The sequence below is a fragment of the Elgaria multicarinata genome, chromosome 1 (assembly GCF_023053635.1).
Source record: "Elgaria multicarinata webbii isolate HBS135686 ecotype San Diego chromosome 1, rElgMul1.1.pri, whole genome shotgun sequence".
In the NCBI taxonomy this organism is placed as follows: Eukaryota; Metazoa; Chordata; class Lepidosauria; order Squamata; family Anguidae; genus Elgaria; species Elgaria multicarinata.
Window position 1 is genome coordinate 97,544,865 of NC_086171.1, and position 21,317 is coordinate 97,566,181.

The 21,317-nt window shown below is 46.6% G+C and overlaps 1 protein-coding gene across 1 annotated transcript in view; it reads left to right on the forward strand.

Annotated features, from left to right (window-relative positions):
- Positions 1-21,317, forward strand: part of ADCY10 (adenylate cyclase 10) — a 165,609-nt gene that overhangs the window by 54,198 nt on the left and 90,094 nt on the right. The window contains exons 12-18 of the mRNA XM_063133185.1: positions 1,366-1,555; positions 2,888-2,943; positions 3,555-3,708; positions 4,991-5,183; positions 6,368-6,454; positions 7,431-7,714; positions 10,900-11,036. Of these exons, the coding sequence (XP_062989255.1) occupies positions 1,366-1,555; positions 2,888-2,943; positions 3,555-3,708; positions 4,991-5,183; positions 6,368-6,454; positions 7,431-7,714; positions 10,900-11,036 (1,101 nt within the window). The remainder of the gene's footprint in view (positions 1-1,365; positions 1,556-2,887; positions 2,944-3,554; positions 3,709-4,990; positions 5,184-6,367; positions 6,455-7,430; positions 7,715-10,899; positions 11,037-21,317) is intronic.

A 21,317-nucleotide genomic window follows, 5' to 3' on the forward strand; every position in this document is an offset into this window, starting at 1 on the left:
CAATGCACTCTACATGGGGCTACCTTTGTTGCCTAGTCCAGAAACTTCAATTAATTCAAAAAATTGGCAGCCAGGCTGGTCACTGGTACACCTAGGAGGGACCACATTGCACCAGTTTTAAAATCACTTCACTGGCTGCCAATTACTTTCCGGGCGAAGTACAAAGTGTTGGTTATTACCTTTAAAGCCCTACATGGTTTGGGTCCAGGCTACCTGCAGGATCGCCTTCTCCTGTACAATCCACCCCACACACTCAGGTCCTCTGGGAAGAATCTACTTCAGTCAACCAAAACTAGGCTGATGGATATTACCCAGAGGACCTTCTCTTCTGCTGCTCCCAGACTGTGGAATGGCCTGTCGGAGGAGATTTGTCAACTTGACAGTCTTTTAGCATTTAAAAAAGTAATAAAGACTGATCTATTCTGGCAGGCCTATCCAGTGAAATTTTAGAATGTTGTTAGGATGTTTTTAAGATGTTTTAATCATGTATGCTATGTTTTAATCAGTTTTTATGTGTTTTATATTCACTGTTGTTCCCCGCCTTGATCCAAGTGGAGAGGTGGGTAAGAAATAAATTATTATTATTATTATTATTATTATTATTATTATTATTATTACTACTACTACTACTACTACTACTACCACTGAGACTGCTCAAACAACAGATTCACTATCTTCATTGGCCCATGAGAGAAAGAACCAATCCCGAGGCTTCCCACCTTGTTGCTGCCTGTGCGAATTGGGGGCACTGGCATGGGTTCCTGCTATACCCCTTTGACCTCTTTCCTGGCAGATTTGGATAGTGGCTACATCAGATAGATCCAGGACATCACTGGAGGAATTCACCCCCAAAAGTATGAGGAGGCCCCTCAGAAAGGGATGCAGTATCCCATCAGTCAAACTTCATTTTTGGATTCCCCTGCTGCATGGCTTGTTGGTCCTCATCAAAGCTCCCTCCCATAGAGAGCCCTCTGCCATGTGTTGCTGGGACTATAATTCCCTAGTGCTGTGAACCTAGCAAAATAAAGGAACAACTTCCCTTCTGAATTCAGACCCTCTTTTGCTCTTCTGGGGAAATCGCAATCACACTTCTCTAGGATTATCCAAGAAAGTGGGCCAGCAGGATTTTGCCCATTGCTGTTCTTGAATGCAGAAGCTCACATGCTGTAGGACATTCTCTTCTATTTACTGCTCTAACAAAAGTGTTGCCCATACTAACAACTGTCCTGGGCAATTGCTTAGAGTGTCCCAGTCATACGTGTGGTCCTCTATGTATGTGTTTGTGACTAACTAGAGGAAGGAAGTGTCCGTCATTGAGAGCATGGGTTTGAATTAATCTTCTCTCTCATTCTTCCCATGACACAGTCATTGGCCGGAAAGTGAACCTTGCTGCCCGTATGATGATGTCTTATCCAGGATTAGTGACCTGTGATGCAGTCACCTGTTCCAAATCCAAGCTGCCGCTCTATTTCTTTGAAGAGCTCCCATTAACTGAGATGAAAGGTGTTCTGAACCCTGGGACAGTCTATCAATTCCTTGGTATCTCTGAGAAAACGTAAGGGCTACCTTCACCCACAGCTGGGCAAGGAAAGGGTTTTGGGCAGGAAGGGCGTGCTTCTGGCTGATGTGGGGCATCCTTGAAGGCAGAATCGGTGCAGAGAATTCCGTGTCCAGTAGACTTCAAATCTCCTGCTCATTGTTTCCAACTCTGAGCAGAAGAGAAAGACAGATTCTTGTTTGCAAAGAAGCATTCTGTTGCATACTGCTTCTCATATTCTTGCTAAAAGTACAGACAATATGCTTACCCCTTTCTTGCTCTTCTTTGGCAACTCCAATGACTATGCCAGTTTTCATTGTTTCTCCTCTGAAGCACAGCAAACTTCAGCCCAAGTCAAGCTGGCTCTAAATTAGACACAAAGAACAAGACAGAACAGCAATAGGTTTTAATGATGAAGCAAATTATATACCTTTTTTCCTTGCAATATAGCATGTCAGTTCTGTGACAGTTGGCTCTACAGACAGTGGTGGTGGTCTTTAGACATGACAGGAAAATCCGCAACATGTGTTAACTAATACCAAGCAAAAGGCAAATGCCATCTCCCTGTTTGTTTCCATCAAGACTCCAAAACAGCTTAGCTGATTACCACTCACAAGTTGTCCTTCAAATGACCACTGAATCCTGGCAATAATGTGGCTTCTTGAACAAAAGTCCTCCGTAGACTTTAAAGTTCCATTTCAACCAGGATCCCCTCAGCTGTCTGGCAAAATGTAAACTGCCCAAGCTACTTGTGACAGACAAACCAGCTAAGCCAATGGCAGCAAAAGTGGGCATGATTCCTCTGCTTTGCCATGGCCTGCTGTGAAATCAGAGCAGATCAACCAATGGTGGCAAGAGAAGGAGGGCGTGGACAGAGCTGTCAAGCCAAGGGACTCTTCTGAGAATAAGGATAGGAAATACAGCTCAATATAACAACAGACTCACAGCAAACATATTAACACTTTTAATATCTGTGGAGCCTATTACCGTCCTTTCTCTGCCTGGTTCATACAATCCCTTTCCTTGCTTTAGTGACTGTAGAATATGCTCTAGCATTCCTGGCATTAGATGTGAAAGTTATTTCCCCCCTGAGGTCCTTATACCTCCAGATACTATGAAAATATGCTTAAGTATTTCAGCTCCTAAAATTTTGGGGTATCTGAGCATCCGCCAATGGCACTAGGAGCAGTCTATTTTCCCTTGCTCTGCCATTTCCCAGATGAAGAAGGGGGTCATGGCACCTGGCTCACCTTTTTGTACACATCTGTAAATAGCCTATTTGACTTGAAGAATGTAATGATCAACTTGGGTTTCCTTTTCTTGTGTCCCCCCCCCAACATTTTTTTTTAGAATGATTTACAAAGCATATTTGACCAAGGAAAGATCAGAATATTACCCTTTACTAGGTAGGTGGCTTGACTCCTAGTATCCTATGTGACAATCAATTATTGGGGCAAGAGAAAGTGCTATAGGTTTGTGAGAGATATTACTTGGGTTTATTTATTATTAGTTTAAGTTGTCTTTCTCCCAGACTTGCCCATATGGTAGCTTCCTCCACAGCTGCACTAAACTGTAAGTGTGGGTACTGCAAAACAGGTACTACCAACTGCCATCTATACAATTGTTACTTAGAGCACAATCCTATACAGAAGTAAGCCCTGTTGATTTCAATGGGACTTACTTCCATGTGAGTGGGAATAGGAATTCAGACTTAAGAAATGTTGCCAAGCAAATGTTAGTTTACATCTGCATTCAGGTGGTGTTGGGACTTGTAGTCTTCAAAGGGGAACTTCTGCAAGGTTCAGGAAGACTAAGGTAGACTAATGCTTTGCATACAAATCATCGAGGCCAGCCTCAGCATCTTCAGTTAGCTGGCACCATTTCTTAATTTCCAAAGTCACTCTCATTTGGATAGCAAAATGATCATCTCATTCAAAATGTGAATAATGTTTTAGCTATGTATGGCTTCCCATTGCTCTTTAAAAGTCATTTCATCTGCTTTATTGTTTCCCCCCAGGTCGCAAGAAAGAGACTGACATCTTTGAAAGCTTACTGGATGATTTTAAACATTCTAAAATAAGCCATGTCATAATGTATGAAGGTCTTATGGGATATGGAAAAAGCCAACTAATGGCTGAAATTGCCTTCTTAGGGCAGGCTACTGGCCAAAAGTTAGTACTTTTAACCTCAGTTTTTTGCATATTCCCAACTATGTTGAAAGCTCACTCTCTGCTCTCTAGCCCTCTTAGTATTTCTGGTGCTGACTCAGTTAGTAAAACTTCCATATCACAATTGGAAGGACAATATTTTCCAGGCTGTCCCTTTCTGGTGCATACCAACTGCCTATTTTTTTCTCCCCCAACTTCAACTGCCAAGCACATAGGAATTATACCCTAGACGCATAGAAGAGGCTGAGTCAGGTGGTTATAAAAACATAGAAATAATTATTTAAAAGATAAATACTAAACATTGTCTTATGCCTGAATAAATAATATCCAGTATTAATCACTAATCAGAATTGATTGTTAGGCCAAGAAAAAATTTAATAAAACTTTTACTTTGTCCCCTTTCCCCTCTTTTACCTCAAAACTCTTCCTTCCTCCTCCAACCATCTCAGAATCTTTTTATTCACCTTTTTATTCACTCAGTATTTTAACAATTAATTTTAACTTAAATTTAAATTTTACTGTTTTAACTCTGTGTTTTAATCTTATATCAATTTTGCTGCGTGGTTTTTATCCTGGTTGTGCTTTTTATACTGTATTTTGTAATTGTGCTTTTAACCTGTTGGTTGTTTTTTTATGGTTTTAATTTTTGTGAACCACTCAGAGAGCTTCGGCTATTGGGCGGTATAAAAATGTAATAAATAAATAAATAAATCTTTGCCCTGCTCTTGGGAAGGCTGAAAGCTTTTTATCAAACCCCAGGTCAAATTCTAGTTTCCACATTGGGGTACAGAGATGGTTGCTAAATAATCCCCGCCCAAACATTTTGACTCGAGAGACTGCATATGCATCAAGCACACATCTTTTATAGACTCATCTATGAACTTTGAAAGAAAATGGCTTCTGTAAGGCTGTTGAATTCCCTCTTCCAGAAGCTGGGGCTCTCACAATTGGATATACTGACCATTCCCAAATGAAGGAAAATGTGCACAAATTGGGAAGGGAAAGGATGATATGGTTGGCAGGGCCAGCCTCCAACAGTATTATTACTCTTTCATGTGAGAGAACTACTTGAAATAAGTTCACTGTAAAATCTCATGTAGTCGTTTTCATGTTTGCTCTGAACTATCTTTTTGGAATATGGAGTACTTGCCCAGCATTAATATTCTGTGATAAGGAATTATTTATGACAATTGCCTTGCCTTATCATCTAAGCAAACTGATAGAATGAGCTGACTTGTCATTGCTTCCAAATGAAGATCGTTCACTTGTTCTTGTAATCGAGCAGGGTTGTAGCAATGGAGCTTGCAAAGATAAATGTGTGGCAGAATTTTTTTACTATCCGGACACTCATGGCTATGTTCCTGGGGATTGATACCTGTAAAACCTATGATGCGAGACAGTACATCCTTGTGAACAAACTTCGTGGCGTAATAGAGGATCAGGTTTTTTGCCTTCTCAACAATCTCTTTCATGTTAAGGTAAAGATGCAAGAGTGAATTGTAAATTAATTTGTGGTGCTTGATGTGGATTTGCAAAAGATTTACCATTCACATATACAAAATTGTAGGGGTGGATACTTGGGAAAGACAGCATGGAAATTATACCCAAGATATTATGCAGGTCACTTAGGGCCTTCCTAGACGAGGCCTTAGCGTGCTTTGTGGGCCGGTTTCCCTGCTGTGCGTCCAGATGATGCACAGGGGAATCCGGCGCCAGGCCGCACTGAGGCCTTCTCTAACGCGCCATAAGCGAAGTGGCTTATGGCGCACCTTTTTCACAGCCCCGGCCTAAGGCCAGGGCTGCGAAAGGTCTAGGAAGGTCCGTGGCTTTTTGCGGCTACTCGCTTACTCGTGAGTAGCCGCAAAAAAACACGGACCTGGCACAGAGCTCATACGAGCGCTGTGCCCATCGTGCCGGGGGGGGGGTGTGTGATCCGGGAGGGGAGATGGGGGAGGGAAGGCTGGACCGGCAGGAGAGGGGATGGCGGAGGGCAACGAACGGGAGATGGCGAGGGGATGGCAGAGGGCGATGCCCGGGAGATGGCGAGGGGGGGCAGAGGGTGACGAACGGGAGATGGCGAGGGGATGGCAGAGGGCGACGAACGGGAGATGGTGAGGGGGGGCAGAGGGCGACGCCCAGGAGATGGCGAGGGGATGGCAGAGGGCGACGAACGGGAGATGGTGAGGGGGGCAGAGGGCGACGAATGGGAGATGGTGGGGGGCGGATGGGGGGCTTAAATAAAAAAAAACCTTACCTTCTCCGGCGGCTTCGGGCCCCACATGGCCCCTTTAAAACAAAACAAAACATGGCCGACGCTGCAGGGCTTGCGTCGTCCCTACGCGTCAGCCGTCTAGGAGGCTGGGCAGCGCGCTTTAAAGTTAGCGCGCCGTCGCCCCGCCTCCCTGCCGGCTTATCCCGGCAGGTCTAGCAAAGCCCTTAGTAAAGCTGCAGAAAATTTTCTTCCAGTATTCTGTACTGAATGTCCAGTTGTGAAGCCATTTATGATGGGAAGATACATTCTTATTATTCAGGCTCAATGACTCTGATGAAACTTTGCAAATGGCCTCAAGGTTAATTTTTATCTCAAGTACTGTTGGCAAGAATATGGTGCTCTGTGTTGCTAATCAAAGCACTGTTGGGTTTGTTCTTTTTTTCTGGACAGTTTCCCACATCAGAAGTCGTTTCCAAACTGGACAATGACAAAAAGAATGAAGAGGTGGAAAAAATTCTTAAAAAGATTCTAGAGAATGTAAGCAATTTTTTCACCAGGCAGCTATCTGGTCTCCAAACTATATAGCAGGGATGCGGAACCTCTTTCAGCCCAGGGGCAGAATTCCATTTTAGAGAAGCTGTCAGGGGTCACATTCCAGTGATGAGGAGTTGAAGGCCAAAGGGCTGAAGCCAAAACCAAAACCAACCACACACAACCACCAGCACATTCTAGGTGAAAGCTGTCACTACCAATAACTAAGCCCTTAGAAGAGGCATTTCCCACTTTTAGGAGGGAAGGAGGGGAGATCAGTGCTGCATAGGAATGATCACGTTAATCGTAACTCCTAATAAACTGACTGAATTGATACCTTCTCTCCCCAAGACAATCTCAGAAGCTTTTGAGTTCAGTTGATAATTACAATTCTAATTTATATCTAGGTGAACCCATAGATCATATCCAATAGAATGTGGCAGATCAACTGGGGTCCTGTGGTATGGATCCAGCCCACAAGGGAGTTTTTATCTGAAACCCAGCAAGTTTTTTAAAGTATTACAGTGCCTTGTGCAATAGTACTACTACTACTACTACTACTTGTAGTAGTTGTGGTAGCTGGAGGATATAGAGATATTCCAAATAGAGTCAGGAAATTCCTTCTCCTTTTTTTCTCTTTCTTTCTTTTTTCTTTTTGGCCTTGGGGTACATTCAAACATAACTATGACAACCAAGAGCCATGGTTCAAGGGTGGGCAACCTTTTCTCTGTTGAGTTCCACATGGTGGTGGTGGGCAGTGCCAAAGCCAGTCGAGGTCAGGGTCAGAGCCAAAAGTGCATAGGCCAGGCTCTCTCTCTCTCTCTGCTAGGTCTGAACTGATGGTTTGCAGAGGAATTTTCAAGAAATTAGGCCAAAGTGTTGTAGTTGCCTAGACCTGTTGTAGAAGTAATGATGGCAGAGACAAGACCTCTGTAGTCATCCTGTTCTGGAGGATTGTTGTTGCTGTCATTATTGTTTTTAGGCAGTGGAAAAGGAAGTCCTCATTTTTGTAATTGATGAAGCACAGTTCATTGATTCAGCCTCCTGGGATTTCCTGGATAACTTATTAAAGAAAGTTGCCGTCTTTGTTGTCATGTCTTTGTCTCCTGTCAACCGCAAGGGACGACTGCCTTGCTCTACTGCAGCGCAAATCATGAGCAGTCCAAACACCACCTATATTCAACTACGAGAGTTAACTCCTTCAGTAATTATTCAGAAGGCCTGCCAGGACCTTGGGGTGGTCAGTATCACCAGGGAGCTTGAAACGTAAGTAGGAAGTGTCTGCCTAGTGGATCTTTTAGTTGCTCCTGTTAAGTTGAAGGCAAAAGCAATCTATAGCCAGCAAGAGCAGAGTCACCTTATCACTTAGACCAACAAGCAAGCCTAACCCAGGGGACATCTACACAACGTTCTGAAGGTGCCCCAAAGCCCCTTGAGGGCGCCCCGAAAACGCTCGTGTAGTACGTACCTTAATCGTCCCCAGAAGAGGCGGAGGAGGAGGCGTGCTTCGGCAGCGCAGACTGCGGGCGGGCTGCTCCCGGCTCCATTTCCCTTTAGCCAGCAGGCCCTGCGAGAGCTCCCAGCAGCGGGGCTGGGTCGTGGGAGGGAAGAGAGCGGACAGGTGACGAAAGGGGCGGCGGCAGTGGCGGCAGCCCCTGCGCAGTCCCGGGGGCGTGGGAGGTGCTCTCCCCTTTTCTCGCCCGTCCGCTCTCTTCCCTCCCACGACCCAGCCCCACTGCTGGGAGCTCTCGCAGGGCCTGCTGGCTAGAGGGAAACGGAGCCGGGAGCAGCCCGCCCGCAGTCCGCGCTGCCGAAGCACGCCTCCTCCTCCTCCTCTTCTGGGGACAATTAAGGTACGTACTACACGAGCGTTTTCGGGGCGCCCTCAAGGGGCTTCGGGGCACCTTCGGAAAGCTGTGTAGATGTCCCCCCAGAAGCTTTTATAGGGACCAGGCAATGCTACTTGACCTCCTCTGGCCTGTTGGTGCAAATGTACTGCGTTGCTGGCATGGCTAATCTTTCTCTGCAGTTTTCTCCTTTGGCCAGAGGTGACGGGTGTAGATTCTATCCCTCCACAAACATCATTTAGGTTGCCAGTTAAGCGCGCATTATAGGGAGTGCTGACAATCTGTAAAAAAAGGTGAACTACTCCTACCACCATCAATAAGCATAAGCAGAGATATGTGCCATTGCTGAACATAAATGGCTTGTGGAAGGGAGAATTATTATTATTATTATTATTATTATTATTATTATTATTATTATTATTATTTATTTATTTATATAGCACCATCAATGTACATGGTGCTGTACAGAGTAAAACAGTAAATAGCAAGACTCTGCCGCATAGGCTTACAATCTAATAAAATCATAGTAAAACAATAAGGAGGGGAAGAGAATGCCAACAGGTACAGGGAAGGGTAAGCAGGCACAGGGTAGGGAAAAACTAACAGTAGAAAGTAACAGTAGAAGTTCTGGTGGGTATTCTTGCCAACTCATTACAAAAAGGTTTATCTGAGCATTGAAGAACTTGTGCCCCCTCCAGCATTTGCCTGGGTAGCTCATCTACCATTACTTAATTTCAGAAGGAAAGCAAATCATATACCAGCAATTGATATCAGGCATAGCAGCAGTTCTGATAAACGTGGGGTTGTTTTCTTGAGGTGCGAGTGTGTAGACCTAAAGCATTTTAAAAAATCAACCCATATCAGCACTAGTAGAAATATATAAAAATTTCAGCACATATCATGAGAGAAAGAGGGCCAGGACCAGTTTTTTCAGTGTCCAAAACTTAAGGTACGTTAGAAGGTGTTTCTTTCCCCCAAAATGGCATCCGAGTGGTGCACCTGGTCTGTTGTTTCTGATATTACTCAGGAGATCATTTAGTATTTTAACTGTTTATATGCACAGGCTTTGCTTGCAATGTGCCCTATAAACCTTTTAGATATAATACTGTTTTATTGTTTGTAAATATGCACAGGCCTTGTGTGCAATATGCTTTTTCAATTATAATGATTTTAGTGCTTTGTTGTCCCATTCATTTGTCTGTGTATGTATTATTATAGCCCCCTGAAGAAGGCCTAACAGAAAGCAAGAGGCCAAAACGCATTGGGCTTGTTTGCAATAAAGTTATCTATAGCATCCTGAGAAATTTCTTCCTTTTCCTTGTTTATTTTCTTTTCAAACAGTCTGGCAAAGATGGTTGAGGATTCATAAATATTGGGGGTTGGGGTTGGGATACATTAAGTTGTTATATATGTTAATCTTGCAAAAAGAAAAAAGCCCATTAAAATCACTTGATGTCAAAAATTAGCTGGGCTCCAGTGTGAAACCAAATGTAACTGCCAATCCCAATATAATAATAATAATAATTTATTTCTCACCTGCCTTTCCCCTTGGATCGAGGCAGGGAACAACGGTGAATATAAAACACATTAAAAACTGATTAAAACATAGCATACATGATTAAAACATCCTAAAAACATCCTAAAAACATTCTAAAATTTCACTGGATAGGCCTGCCGGAATAGATCAGTCTTTATTGCTTTTTTAAATGCTAAAAGACTGTCAAGTTGAAGAATCTCTTCCGGCAGGCCGTTCCACAGTCTGGGAGCAGCAGATGAGAAGGTCCTCTGGGTAATATCCATCAGCCTAGTTTTGGTTGACTGAAGTAGATTCTTCCCAGAGGACCTGAGTGTGCGGGACGGATTGTACGGGAGAAGGCGTTCCCGCAGGTAGCCTGGACCCAAACCATGTAGGGCTTTCAAGGTAATAGCCAACACTTTGTACTTCGCCGGAAAACTAATTGGTAGCCAGTGAAGAGATTTTAAAACTAGTGTAATGTGGTCACTCCTAGGTGTACCAGTGACCAGCTTGGCTGCCACATTTTGGACTAATTGAAGTTTCTGGACTAGGCAATAAAGGTAGCCCTACATAGAGAGCATTGCAGAAGTCGAGCCTCGAAGTTACCAGCGCATGCGCAACCGTCTTTAGGTCTTCCGACTCTAGGAAGGGGTGCAGCTGGCGTATCAATATCATTTAAGTCTAATAGGATGATTCATAAACAGCTGTGCTGCACTGATACTTTTCTCCCCAGCATCAGCCAAGCTTGAGAATTCCAGGGTATACTTGACCTTTGGGAATGTGCATGAGCTGGCAGAAGTGAAGTTTCTACTGGCACTGGGCAACTAGCGAGAGCAATCACCACAGCTACTGGCCAACCATTTCCTGGCTTGTGAGCATCTGATCAGGAGCAGCGGCAACTGCTCTGACCAGTTCTAAGCAGCCTTGTGCACAGCCACAAGTTTCCCAGATCGCAGGTATGCCTAGAGTTTGCTGTGAATCAGCTGCCTGCAGGCTGATCCTGGAAGATGGAAGCACCAGTAAGTGCAACAGTTTATGGAGTGTACCTTAAATCCTGGAACTGACCTGTGATAATTTCTGCCCTCCAGATTCTTAATACAAAGAAGCCACGGAAACCCGTTTTATTGTGAGGAGCTACTCCGGAACCTCCATTTAAACAATGTGCTTCGATTCCACCTGCTGGAGGAAGATGAAGAAAGGGAGGATGAGTGGGACAGCCTTTTCAGTAAGCTAGTCATCATTATCTATCCGCATGGCACAGCTTCCTATGAATGGTGAACTCTCCATGTGGGCTGGGGAGGAAACTTGTTATGGCATTCCCATTTTGACAGCATCATAATATCTTCATTATGAGAGGTTGAAGGAGGCACAGGCCTGCACATTTCTGAAGGCTGTAGGACTCAGCAGAAGAGGAGCTAGTCATGAAACAGGACACAGAGACATCTGGTGATGGTGCAGGAAATGCTAGAGGTGTCACTGTTATCCAGGGAGACAGGAATGTCCAGGCCAGTGGTGGGGAAACTCAGGCCTGTGGGCCAGCTCCAGCCCTCCCAGTCCAGCTCTCCAGCATTCCCCAAATGGCCGTATTGTCATCCCATTCCCACCAATACCAAACTTTTGGTGTAGTTGTCCCTCCCCCCCCCATTCCAATAGGTAGAAATGCCCCCTCCTGAGACTTTTGTTACTGGCAGTAAGAGCTTTAGGCTCCACCATGCTCATGTCTTTGGTATTTTGGTCCCACTTCTTTTGCCTTTGGCTCTGCCCCTGCTGGCCTTCAGGCCTTCTGATTACTGGAATGCAGCCCCTAAGAGCTTCCCCGACACTGAATTTGGCCCTCATGCTGAAACACGTTCCCTACTCCGTCATGCCCCCCTGATGGAGGAATAGAGACCCAAGACCTCTGTTATATTGGGGAGGATTCCCATCTAGAGAGAAGCTGGGCAAGTTCCCTGGGCCCCCTCCCATTTTGAATCACCACACATCTCACCCTCAAGCCTAATAGCCTCCGTTCTCACCAGTCAATCAAAGGGGAGTCACCCTACCCCTCCTGTGACATATTTTACCCTCCCAGGCTAAAATATGTACCTGCCCGGACCCTAAGGTCATCCTCAGGGCTCCTTCTCCGTGAGCCCCTGCCAAAGGAGGTGAGGCAGGTGGCTACCAGGAGGAGGGCCTTCTCTACTGTGGCACCCCGGCTGTGGAATGAGCTCCCTAAGGAGGTTCGCTTGGCACCTACATTATATACTTTTAGACGCCAGGTGAAGACCTTTTTATTCTCCCAGCATTTTAAGTCTATAAATAAATTTTAACTTGGTGTTTTACATTTGTAATTTTACATTGCTGCTCTTTTTATCTGGTTGAGCTTTTATATTGTATATTATATTATGGTTTTATACTGTTGTTTTATACGTTGAATGTTTTTAATTTTTGTGAACCACCCAGAGAGCTTTGGCTATTGGGCGGTATAGAAATGTAATTAATAAAATAAATAAATAAATAAATAAATATAGCACCAATTAGCTGCTGTTCCCTCTGGGTTTTGTACCGTTAGTCCCATTATGGGGGAAGTCATTGGCCTGAAGAGACTGCTTTAAGGATCCTGGATTATCATCCATTCCCTTGGGGCTGATCATAGGGTAGTCAAGTAAGTACTGTGGAATGGGATGGGCACTTCAAGCCAGAAGTCCTAAGCCCACAGCTCAGTAGAACATCAGAGGATCAGGCTGGAAACCCCTACCCACACCACACACACACACACACACACACACACACGTAACTAAGGCCGCAAGAGATTGAGGAGGGAGGCAGAGTAGCAGAAAAAGAAAACAATCTATTTTTTGCAGAAAGGAATTTTCTGGCTTTATTAGACAAAGAAGGAGCCTTTAAACTCCTGTTTTTATGGTATTTGATAAGAACCCCACTCTCTCTGGGAGGCAGTGTCCCAGTTCCTCAGGCTCCTTTTACACCCTCCAAGGTGAAATGGCTGGCTGGGCAAGAAACACCCTGTGCCATTTTTCACTGCAATTGGCCAGATGGGCACGTGGTTGTCCTCTGAACCCTCCACTGGAAGGAGTTTTATTTATTTATTTATTTATTTATTTATTTATTACATTTCTATACCGCCCAATAGCCAGAGCTCTCTGGGCGGTTCACAAAAATTAAAACCATTCAAAATATAAAACAACAGTATAAAACCATAATATAAAATACAATATAAAAGCTCAACCAGATAAAAACAAAACAGCAGCAATGCAAAATTACAAATTTAAAACCATGTTATTTAAAATTTATAGATTGTTAAAATATTGGGAGAATAAAAAGGTCTTCACCTGGCGTCTAAAAGCATATAATGTAGGTGCCAAGCGAACCTCCTTAGGGAGCTCATTCCACAGCCGGGGTGCCACAGCAGAGAAGGCCCTCCTGGTAGCCACCTGCCTCACTTCCTTTGGCAGGGGCTCATGGAGAAGGCCCCCTGAAGATGACCTTAGGGTCCGGGCAGGTACATATGGGAGGAGGCGTTCCTTCAGATAACCTGGCCCCAAGCTGTTTAGGGCTTTAAATGTTAATACCTGCACTTTGAGTTCAGCTCCTGCAGGGTGCAACACAGGCAAGGTTGGAGGGAGCAACTGTGCGTGAGCACACACAGGCTGCAGAGAGCACTGTGCTCTATCCTCTGTCATGCTACAGACCACATGTGTATCCACTTGCTTATACACCTCTACCTTCATGCTGTGGCTTGCCTGACCCAGAAAGTGCCAGATGGCACAACATAGAGAAGGTGGCAGGAAGACTGGGGGACTGTGCAGTCCATGGGGCAATGAATTAAGGCTGGGGAGGTTTGCAGGGGATGGGGCTTGTCGGACTTGGCAATATGCCCACATGGCCCATGCAAAGGCCTCACAATGCTGCCCTGAAACACTGGACCTGCTGTATCTCTGAGGTTCATCCCACGTACACTTTTGTTCTGGTTTACCCTCGATTTATCCCATTTCAGTTTTATTGTGCTTCTATAGTGCTTCTATAGCATATGAAAACTTGTAAACTTACACCTCTGCTGTGGTGTGTTGCTGAGATCCGTTGAGGTTCACTCATACATGTTGTTATCCCCACCCCCCAGATCTTCTTTGTACCTCCTCCTACCATTTATTGGTTAAAAAAGAGAAAAGGAAAGAAAAAGGTGGGGAGATGCAGGATCCCCCCCACATGGAGAACATTTCCATCTCTGCTTCCCCCTTTTTGTGTCTTCTGCCACCCCCCACTCAGCTTCACATGCTCAAAGGAATGGAAGTACAATCTGTGTCCTCCTTCCCCCACCAACTACCGTTCAAATAAGAGCAAGAGCAACACATGTCTTTAGGGAGATGAATCAATAAGGGAAGAGACACACAGCCTGTGTTGGTGATGTTGGAAGGAGCCCCACCCCCATGGAGAGCAAGGAGGGGTAGGGGAACGGGGCAGAGGAGGATGGAAAAAGACACCGACGGACACACACACACACACACACACACACACACAGAGGGATTCAGAAGCAGCCAAAGGATTTCACTTGAAACTGACAAGACATTTGGGTGAAACTGACCAGCTTTGTATTGTTGAATAGCGTAAGGACCTATGGACCAGTGGAAAACTATAAACTGTAAGGGTTTAAGGGAGGAAAATTTAAAAAATCATATATTGATTGGATGGATGAAGCAGTCTGATCAAAATTTGGTATACTGAAAGCACTCCTTAAGACCTTCTACTGTGCCAATTTGGATCTATTTATCTTTAAAAATGTGGGTGCTGCTGGCAACGAGGGTGCATTTTCTACATGCTTTGAAGCAAAGGCTCCGTTAAAAACACACACAGATCTAAAGAGTCTCTCTCTTCCCCCCCTTCCTTTCCTCCCTCGGAGGCCTGTATATATGAGGGTGAGGGTTGTTGCTGCTGCTTTTTGCTTGTAAAACTGGGAATTAGCTGGTTCTGTTTCCCCCGCAAGGAGAGAATGGGGGATTGCGAGACGGATGCAAGAAATAAGAGACGACACAAATGTTGGATTTAAACTGGGCCACTTTTATTCCAGATCTGCAAAGGGGTTAACCTATCGGGCATCCAGTCTGGCCTGCTTACAGACCTTTCTATGTAACAGGCGAGCTTTCTTGGCCAGTGGGTGGCGCTGTGCTTTTCGCCCCCCTCCTGGGTGTCCCCTTATGGGGTAGGGAGACCTTCCCTTGTCACCCCCAACCCCTGCCCCCAGGCTCAAGGTGGGTGAGAGAGGTCGGCCTCAGAGGTGGTCCTTATCCCCCAGCCCGGCCACAAGGCTCAACACTGGGAGCCCTCGGGAAACACCTATCACTGGAACAGTGCCTATGAATGCTCGCCATTCAAATCCCTCTGGATGCCCGTTCCTACCTGCCATGGGGGGCGTCAAGCCACTTGCTTAGTCGCTCTCCCCCACCTACCTAGTAATACGTTTCTCAGACTCCCTTGCAGATCATGTAAAAATAGATCATTGCCTATGTCAGACAAGTGCACTCCGTCCTGTCTATATAGCTCCCTCCGAGCTAGCGTAATTGTGGGGTGCATAATGCTGAAGTCTCCATGTTTAATTAGATCTCTGAAGATCTCGCTGTTAACTTGTCGACGAGCCTGCTCCATTGCTTTGATGTCGCAGCCTGTTCGCCATGTGAACCTGGGTAACACGCATGACCAGATTACACCAGGCCAACGTTGCCGAATAATCTGGAAATCGGCTATCGCTTGCAGTATGAGGGCTTTGCCCTTCAGCATCCCCAGATCATTCCCACCAAGGTGTATCATAATAATTGTTGTAAACCGCCCAGAGAGCTTCGGCTGTGGGGCAGTATATAAATGTAATTAAATAAATAAATAAATAAATAACTTGGGGTGGTGCGCAAGCCACCTGTTCTTGAAATAAGGTGGGCAACAGGCATTCCCAATGCATTCCGCGTCTACCCAAACACTGTATGTTGGTGAACTGGCTCTAGCCCAGTTGGGTTCCAAAGGAATAGGTGGCCGCCCTTCTGCCAGCCCAGAAGACCATACTGTGGCCGCAGATGATCACACGAACTGGCACCTGGCTTCCCCAACGATCTAAAATAAACACGAAAGTTAGCCGCATGACAAAACAATGTTATTACTGGGGCATTTTCCTGATGTAAGACTGGAATGTCGTAGATCACCATCTACCAATGCCCTGAAGTGTATCAGGGGGTAGATCTAACATTGCAGCCATGGATGCTGCCCCGATTCTAAACGAATGGGTGCCAAAGTGTGCCTCTTGTAGGCCTAATGAATTGAGCACTTTTTTGGTAATTGCCCAAAATTGGAATTTTGTAAGCGGTGAGTGATTGTTATGGCAGAAAAGGTTGCCTGCCATACTGCCTCGGAAGTTAATGAACGTCTGTAGCGCAATCACTGGACAAATGTCCGTAACTGGTGCCGGGTTCAGGGAGATGTCGACACCCCGGCCTTCTTGGTCAGTTTTAGATCTCCTTAACCGCAGGATTACTCCTTGATCTGTGAATGTTAGGTCGCTGTATTGCAATGCTCTCTTTGAAAGGTCGTGTCTTGATAGGGCTAGCAACTCAGATATATGGAATGCCCCGAAGAATGCAGTCACAGATACTGTGTGGTATAAAGCTGCTTCGTAAGGTGATTGGCAAAAAAAGAGCCACTGCAGTTTTAGCCTCACCAATATATCCGGGGATATTGGGAGGCGATTATCAGGAGGCTGAGGCGACACTCTGAACCAACCTTTTAAGGTCTGCCTGATCCAAAAGTCAACAGTATTATCCGCCACACCTTGCATCTTGGCCAAAAAGGCCAGAGCGGCTAGCTTACCCGATATTGTTCTTGTGGAGAGGCCTTTCTTATGGGCCAACACACAGAATTCCAGAATGTGCTCCACAGGGATGGGCCATGCTAGGGGCAACTGACTTGCTTCCCTGAATGCCTGAAATTCCTTACCTGCTTGCAGGTATGCTGCCTTTGTGCTAGGGGCTACCGACTGCCATACAGCGCGCTTAACTTCCTGCTGCCAATGTCCCATAGGCTGGGTGGCATGTGTTGCGGCCGTTGACGTGCCCATGGTGCCAAGTCCCGGAATCTCTGTACCTGCTGACGTGATAAAGCATCAGCTATGGAATTATCTAGGCCAGGGATGTGTCAAGCACAAAAGAGAATATTGTGGCACAGGCAATGCAAAGTGAAAGCACGGACAAGGTTCATTACCTGAGGGTTCTGAGAGGTTAAAGTGTTAATGACCTGCACGGTTGCTTGGTTGTCACACCAGAAATGGACCACGGAATTTGATAGCTCAGCAGACCAAATGTGAGCCGCTACGTAAATTGGGAAGAACTCAAGAAAAGTCAAATCTTTGGAGATATTCGTGAGCTGCCATTCCATGGGCCATTGCTCGGCGCACCATCTGTCCCCCCAAATTACACCGAAACCTAATGTACCAGATGCATCCGAATGAATCTGCATCTCAGCCTTGATGAGTAAGTCCTGCCTCCAGAATGAGATGCCGTTAAACTTGGATAAAAATGCCTGCCAAATATTCAAATCTTCTCGCATGGCCTTGGTCACCCGGACTCGGTGAAAGGGGCGTTTCAGGCATCACATAAGCAACGTGTAAAGGCCCTGCCTGGGGCTATGACTCTGCAGGCGAAGTTAAGGTGACCGACCACTTCTTGTAATTGCCACAGGGTCACCTTCCTCGCCTGTGCTACTTGGCTCAATCTCTGGCGTAAGGCATCTAGTTTATCCTGTGGGAGTCTGCAACATTGCCTAGTGGAGTCTAACATTGCCTAGTGGAGTCCACAGCAACCATAACCCTAGAAAGGTTATGGTTGCTGTGGGGCCCTCCATTTTTTCCTGAGCTAAAGGGACACCTAATTGCTCAGTGAGGATTCTGAACTCATTCATAGTATATGCGCACAGGTTGTTATTAGCTGGGCCAACAAATAGGAAATCATCGAGATAGTGAATTGAATTTTTAAATCTGGTTCTGGTCTGTTACGCCCAGTCGAGGAACGAGCTAAATTTTTCGAACATTGCACACGCAACCGAACAGCCCATTGGCAAATTTTTGTCCATGTAAAAATGCCCTTGAAAGTGAAATCCCAGTAGATTAAAGTCATCTGGATGAATTGGGAGGATACGAAAAGCTGATTTAATGTCACACTTTCCCATAAGGGCCCCTTGGCCATTATTACAAATCATCTTGACTGCAGAATCAAATGATGCATAGCGCACTAAGCATAATTGCTCAGGGATGCAATCATTAACGGAGTCACCCTTGGGAAAAGAAAGATTATGAATCAGCCTGTATTCACCCGGGCACTTTTTTGGCACAATGCCTAGTGGGGAAACTTTCAGGTTGGGTAGCGGAGGAGCTTTGTAAGGGCCTGCAACCCTTCCGGCAGCTAATTCTTTGTCTATTTTATCCCTAACTAATGTTTCCATCGTATTGACTGAGTTGTGATTGCTAGCAAATGAAGAGGTCCTAACACCATTGAAGGGGATGTGAAAACCTTCCTTGAAACCAGTTTCCAACAGATCAGCATCCTGTTTACTAGGATATTGAGATAATAAAGTCATGAGAGGGCCTATTCTAACTGGGCTGGGGCCCTTTAGGAGGAGGGGATTGTTGTTGCCCCCCTGCCGCTGGCCTCCTTGCCCATCCTTGAAGGAGTTCCTGCTTGTGCGCGTTTTGGGGCAATTAGAGGGGTGAGCTCCCCCACATGCGAGGCAATCGTGTTTGTGCTTGCATGGGGAGCGTAGGCACATTCCTTTAGCATTGAATTCCCAGCAAGGCGGGCGTGATTGAACCCCCTGCCCCATGCTCCCTTTTGTGGTAGAGGCAGGTTGATGTTTCATTAGGACGTGGCCACTATCGGCCCTCTTGCCAGACACAGGTCTGGCTGGGGTCATGAACTGCAGCCATAAATCATGATCACGTATATCCCAATGGGCTGTGTCATCAAAAGCTGCCTTTTTGCAAAAGGCTTCATCATAAGCCAACCATGCTCCCCCTTCGTATTCCATGTACGCCCTATATATCATATCGAGGTATTTGGTGAGTACAAAGGCTTTCGTAGGGAAGCGCTGTTGCATTACACCCATGTATATTAGAAAGCCAGGCAACCATGGCCCAAGTCCTAGCTGCTTTCTGCCTCCTCAGCTGTTCTAACTCCTTCTCACTTAATTTCTCCCTTTCACTACTTTCCAACTCCCTGAAGAGTAAGGAAAATATGTCTACGTATTCCCCCCTCACTATTTCCTCCCTGGTAGATGGGAGCAAGTAATAACCTAAGGGTGTGGAGGCGCAGCCTTTTGGCAGGGCATTACGCTCGGCCCCGACAAATGGACCTACATTTGAAGAGTTATCACTTCCTAAAGTAGCTCCGCTGCCTCCTGGGCCCTGCCATACGGAAGCACAGGCAGTGTTAATTGTAGATGGGCTTGTATTGGACGCCTCTATACTCATGGATTGTAGATTGCCCCCTTCCAAGTTAGTAAGCACCTGTTGTCCAGGGATGGTCCCTGTGTTTACACTACTAGCCACTGCAGCCTGAATTTTGATATTTATTTATTTATTTATTTATTACATTTCTATACTGCCCAATAGCTGGAGCTCTCTGGGCGGTTCACAAAAATTAAAAACATTCGAAGTATAAAACAACAGTATAAAACCATAGTACAAAATACAATATAAAAGCTCAACCAGATAAAAACAGCAGCAATGCAAAATTACAAATTTAAAACACCAAATTAAAATTTATTTATAGACTGTTAAAATACTGGAAGAATAAAAAGGTCTTCACCTGGCGTCTAAAAGCAAATAATGTAGGTGCCAAGTGAACCTCTTTAGGGAGCTCATTCCACAGCCGGGGTGCCACAGCAGAGAAGGCCCTCTTCCTGGTAGCCACCTGCCTCACTTCCTTTGGCAGGGGCTCGTGGAGAAGGACCGCGAGCCCCTGCCGGATATGAGGATCCGTGGCCAGAGGCCCTGCTAAATTATGTCTAGCCGGGTCCTGAGCAGCTGTGACTGGGGGAGGTATATGGGTGGGCATAGTTACACCTGGCATATGCATTTGCGGCCATGCCATACCTGACAACCAGGGGAACCACCCCCATGGGTTCATTGTGTGCGCCAGGGGCATTCCTGCATGTATACCTGTGCTTGCAATTGCGGGGAAGGTGGGATTAGGCTGCATCCCGACCGGCACAGCTTGCACCTACTGTCATGCTACCTCGGGTTCCATGCTGATGTTCACTGTGTCTTGTTCAGACCTTTGTTGCTGCTCCCTGTGCTGGGTGCCCACTGGCTCGATAGCTTCGATTCTAGCCTCAAGAGATTGAAGCAGATCAGCCTGAGCTTGATTTAGTGTCTGGCGTGGCCTACCATTCTTAGATTGAGGGTGAACTAAGGGTGGCGAGTCCACTCCCCTGCCCTCTTCTAAGGCCTGTACCTTGACTATTAAGGCAGCCACCCTAGGATCCAACTCATCCTCAGAGGAGTCGTCCCTGTGTCTTACACACTTCGCCTGAGGACGGGTTGCCTTTCCTTTCCCCTTGGTTTCACCAACTCCTTTGGGGGGGGGCATTTTGGTAATCAACACTTATATGAATGGGGGGGCTGAACTTGTATTTGTTTATTTAATCAAATTCTATACCGCTGAATGGCCAGGGCTCTCTGAGTGGCTCACGGTTTCAAGGCCACTGTGAGCTGCATAGGAAGTGGCCCTCCCCAGCCCCTGCTCCCCCTAGGCCTGTTGCAGGACCGGGCTGGCTCCTGCTGCCCATCAGGAATGGGCCCTACACCTGCAGGTGGACCAAAGACACCCTGGGAGGGACGTGAGGCGCTAGGTGGGAGGGTGCGAGGCCTGCAAGGGGCCTCGCACCCTCCGGGAATGCTTGACAGTGGAACCCTGTTGACATGCGGCTCAACCACACCAGCCCCCCACTCCCCCAGAACTGGGTGCAGGGCAGGCCTCGCCCACTGCAGTGGGAAGACACCTGACGGGTAACCCCGTGGGTGTGCCCACGCGGCTCCAGCCGAGTCCACATGGTGAGGGCCGGGAGGTGCCCAGCCCGCTGGGCTGACCATGCCTCCACACGTCTTAGGGTGTGCCTTGCAGCCACACCCTTACAACCCATGGTTCACCTTGCCCCCCCACGTGCCGCTGCAGCACCCGATCCCGGGCGGGTCCCGCCCACCATGCAGAAGTGGGCACCATGCACCTGCCTGAGTGGGCTCATCCACGGCGAAGCCAATGCCCAGGGCCTCGCAAGCACCTGGCCCAACCTGTGCGCACTCATGCGGCCCAACACACTGGGCTGTGCCCGATTGGTGAGCCTCCGGATGTAGGCCGGGATTAGAGGGGTGCCCCCCCACACGCCCAATGGGCGCGCACACGTGACCAGCTCAGGTCCGGTGCCTACCCCCCCAAAAAAATGCCCGGCCCAACCTGCACGCACCCACGCTGCCCGACACACC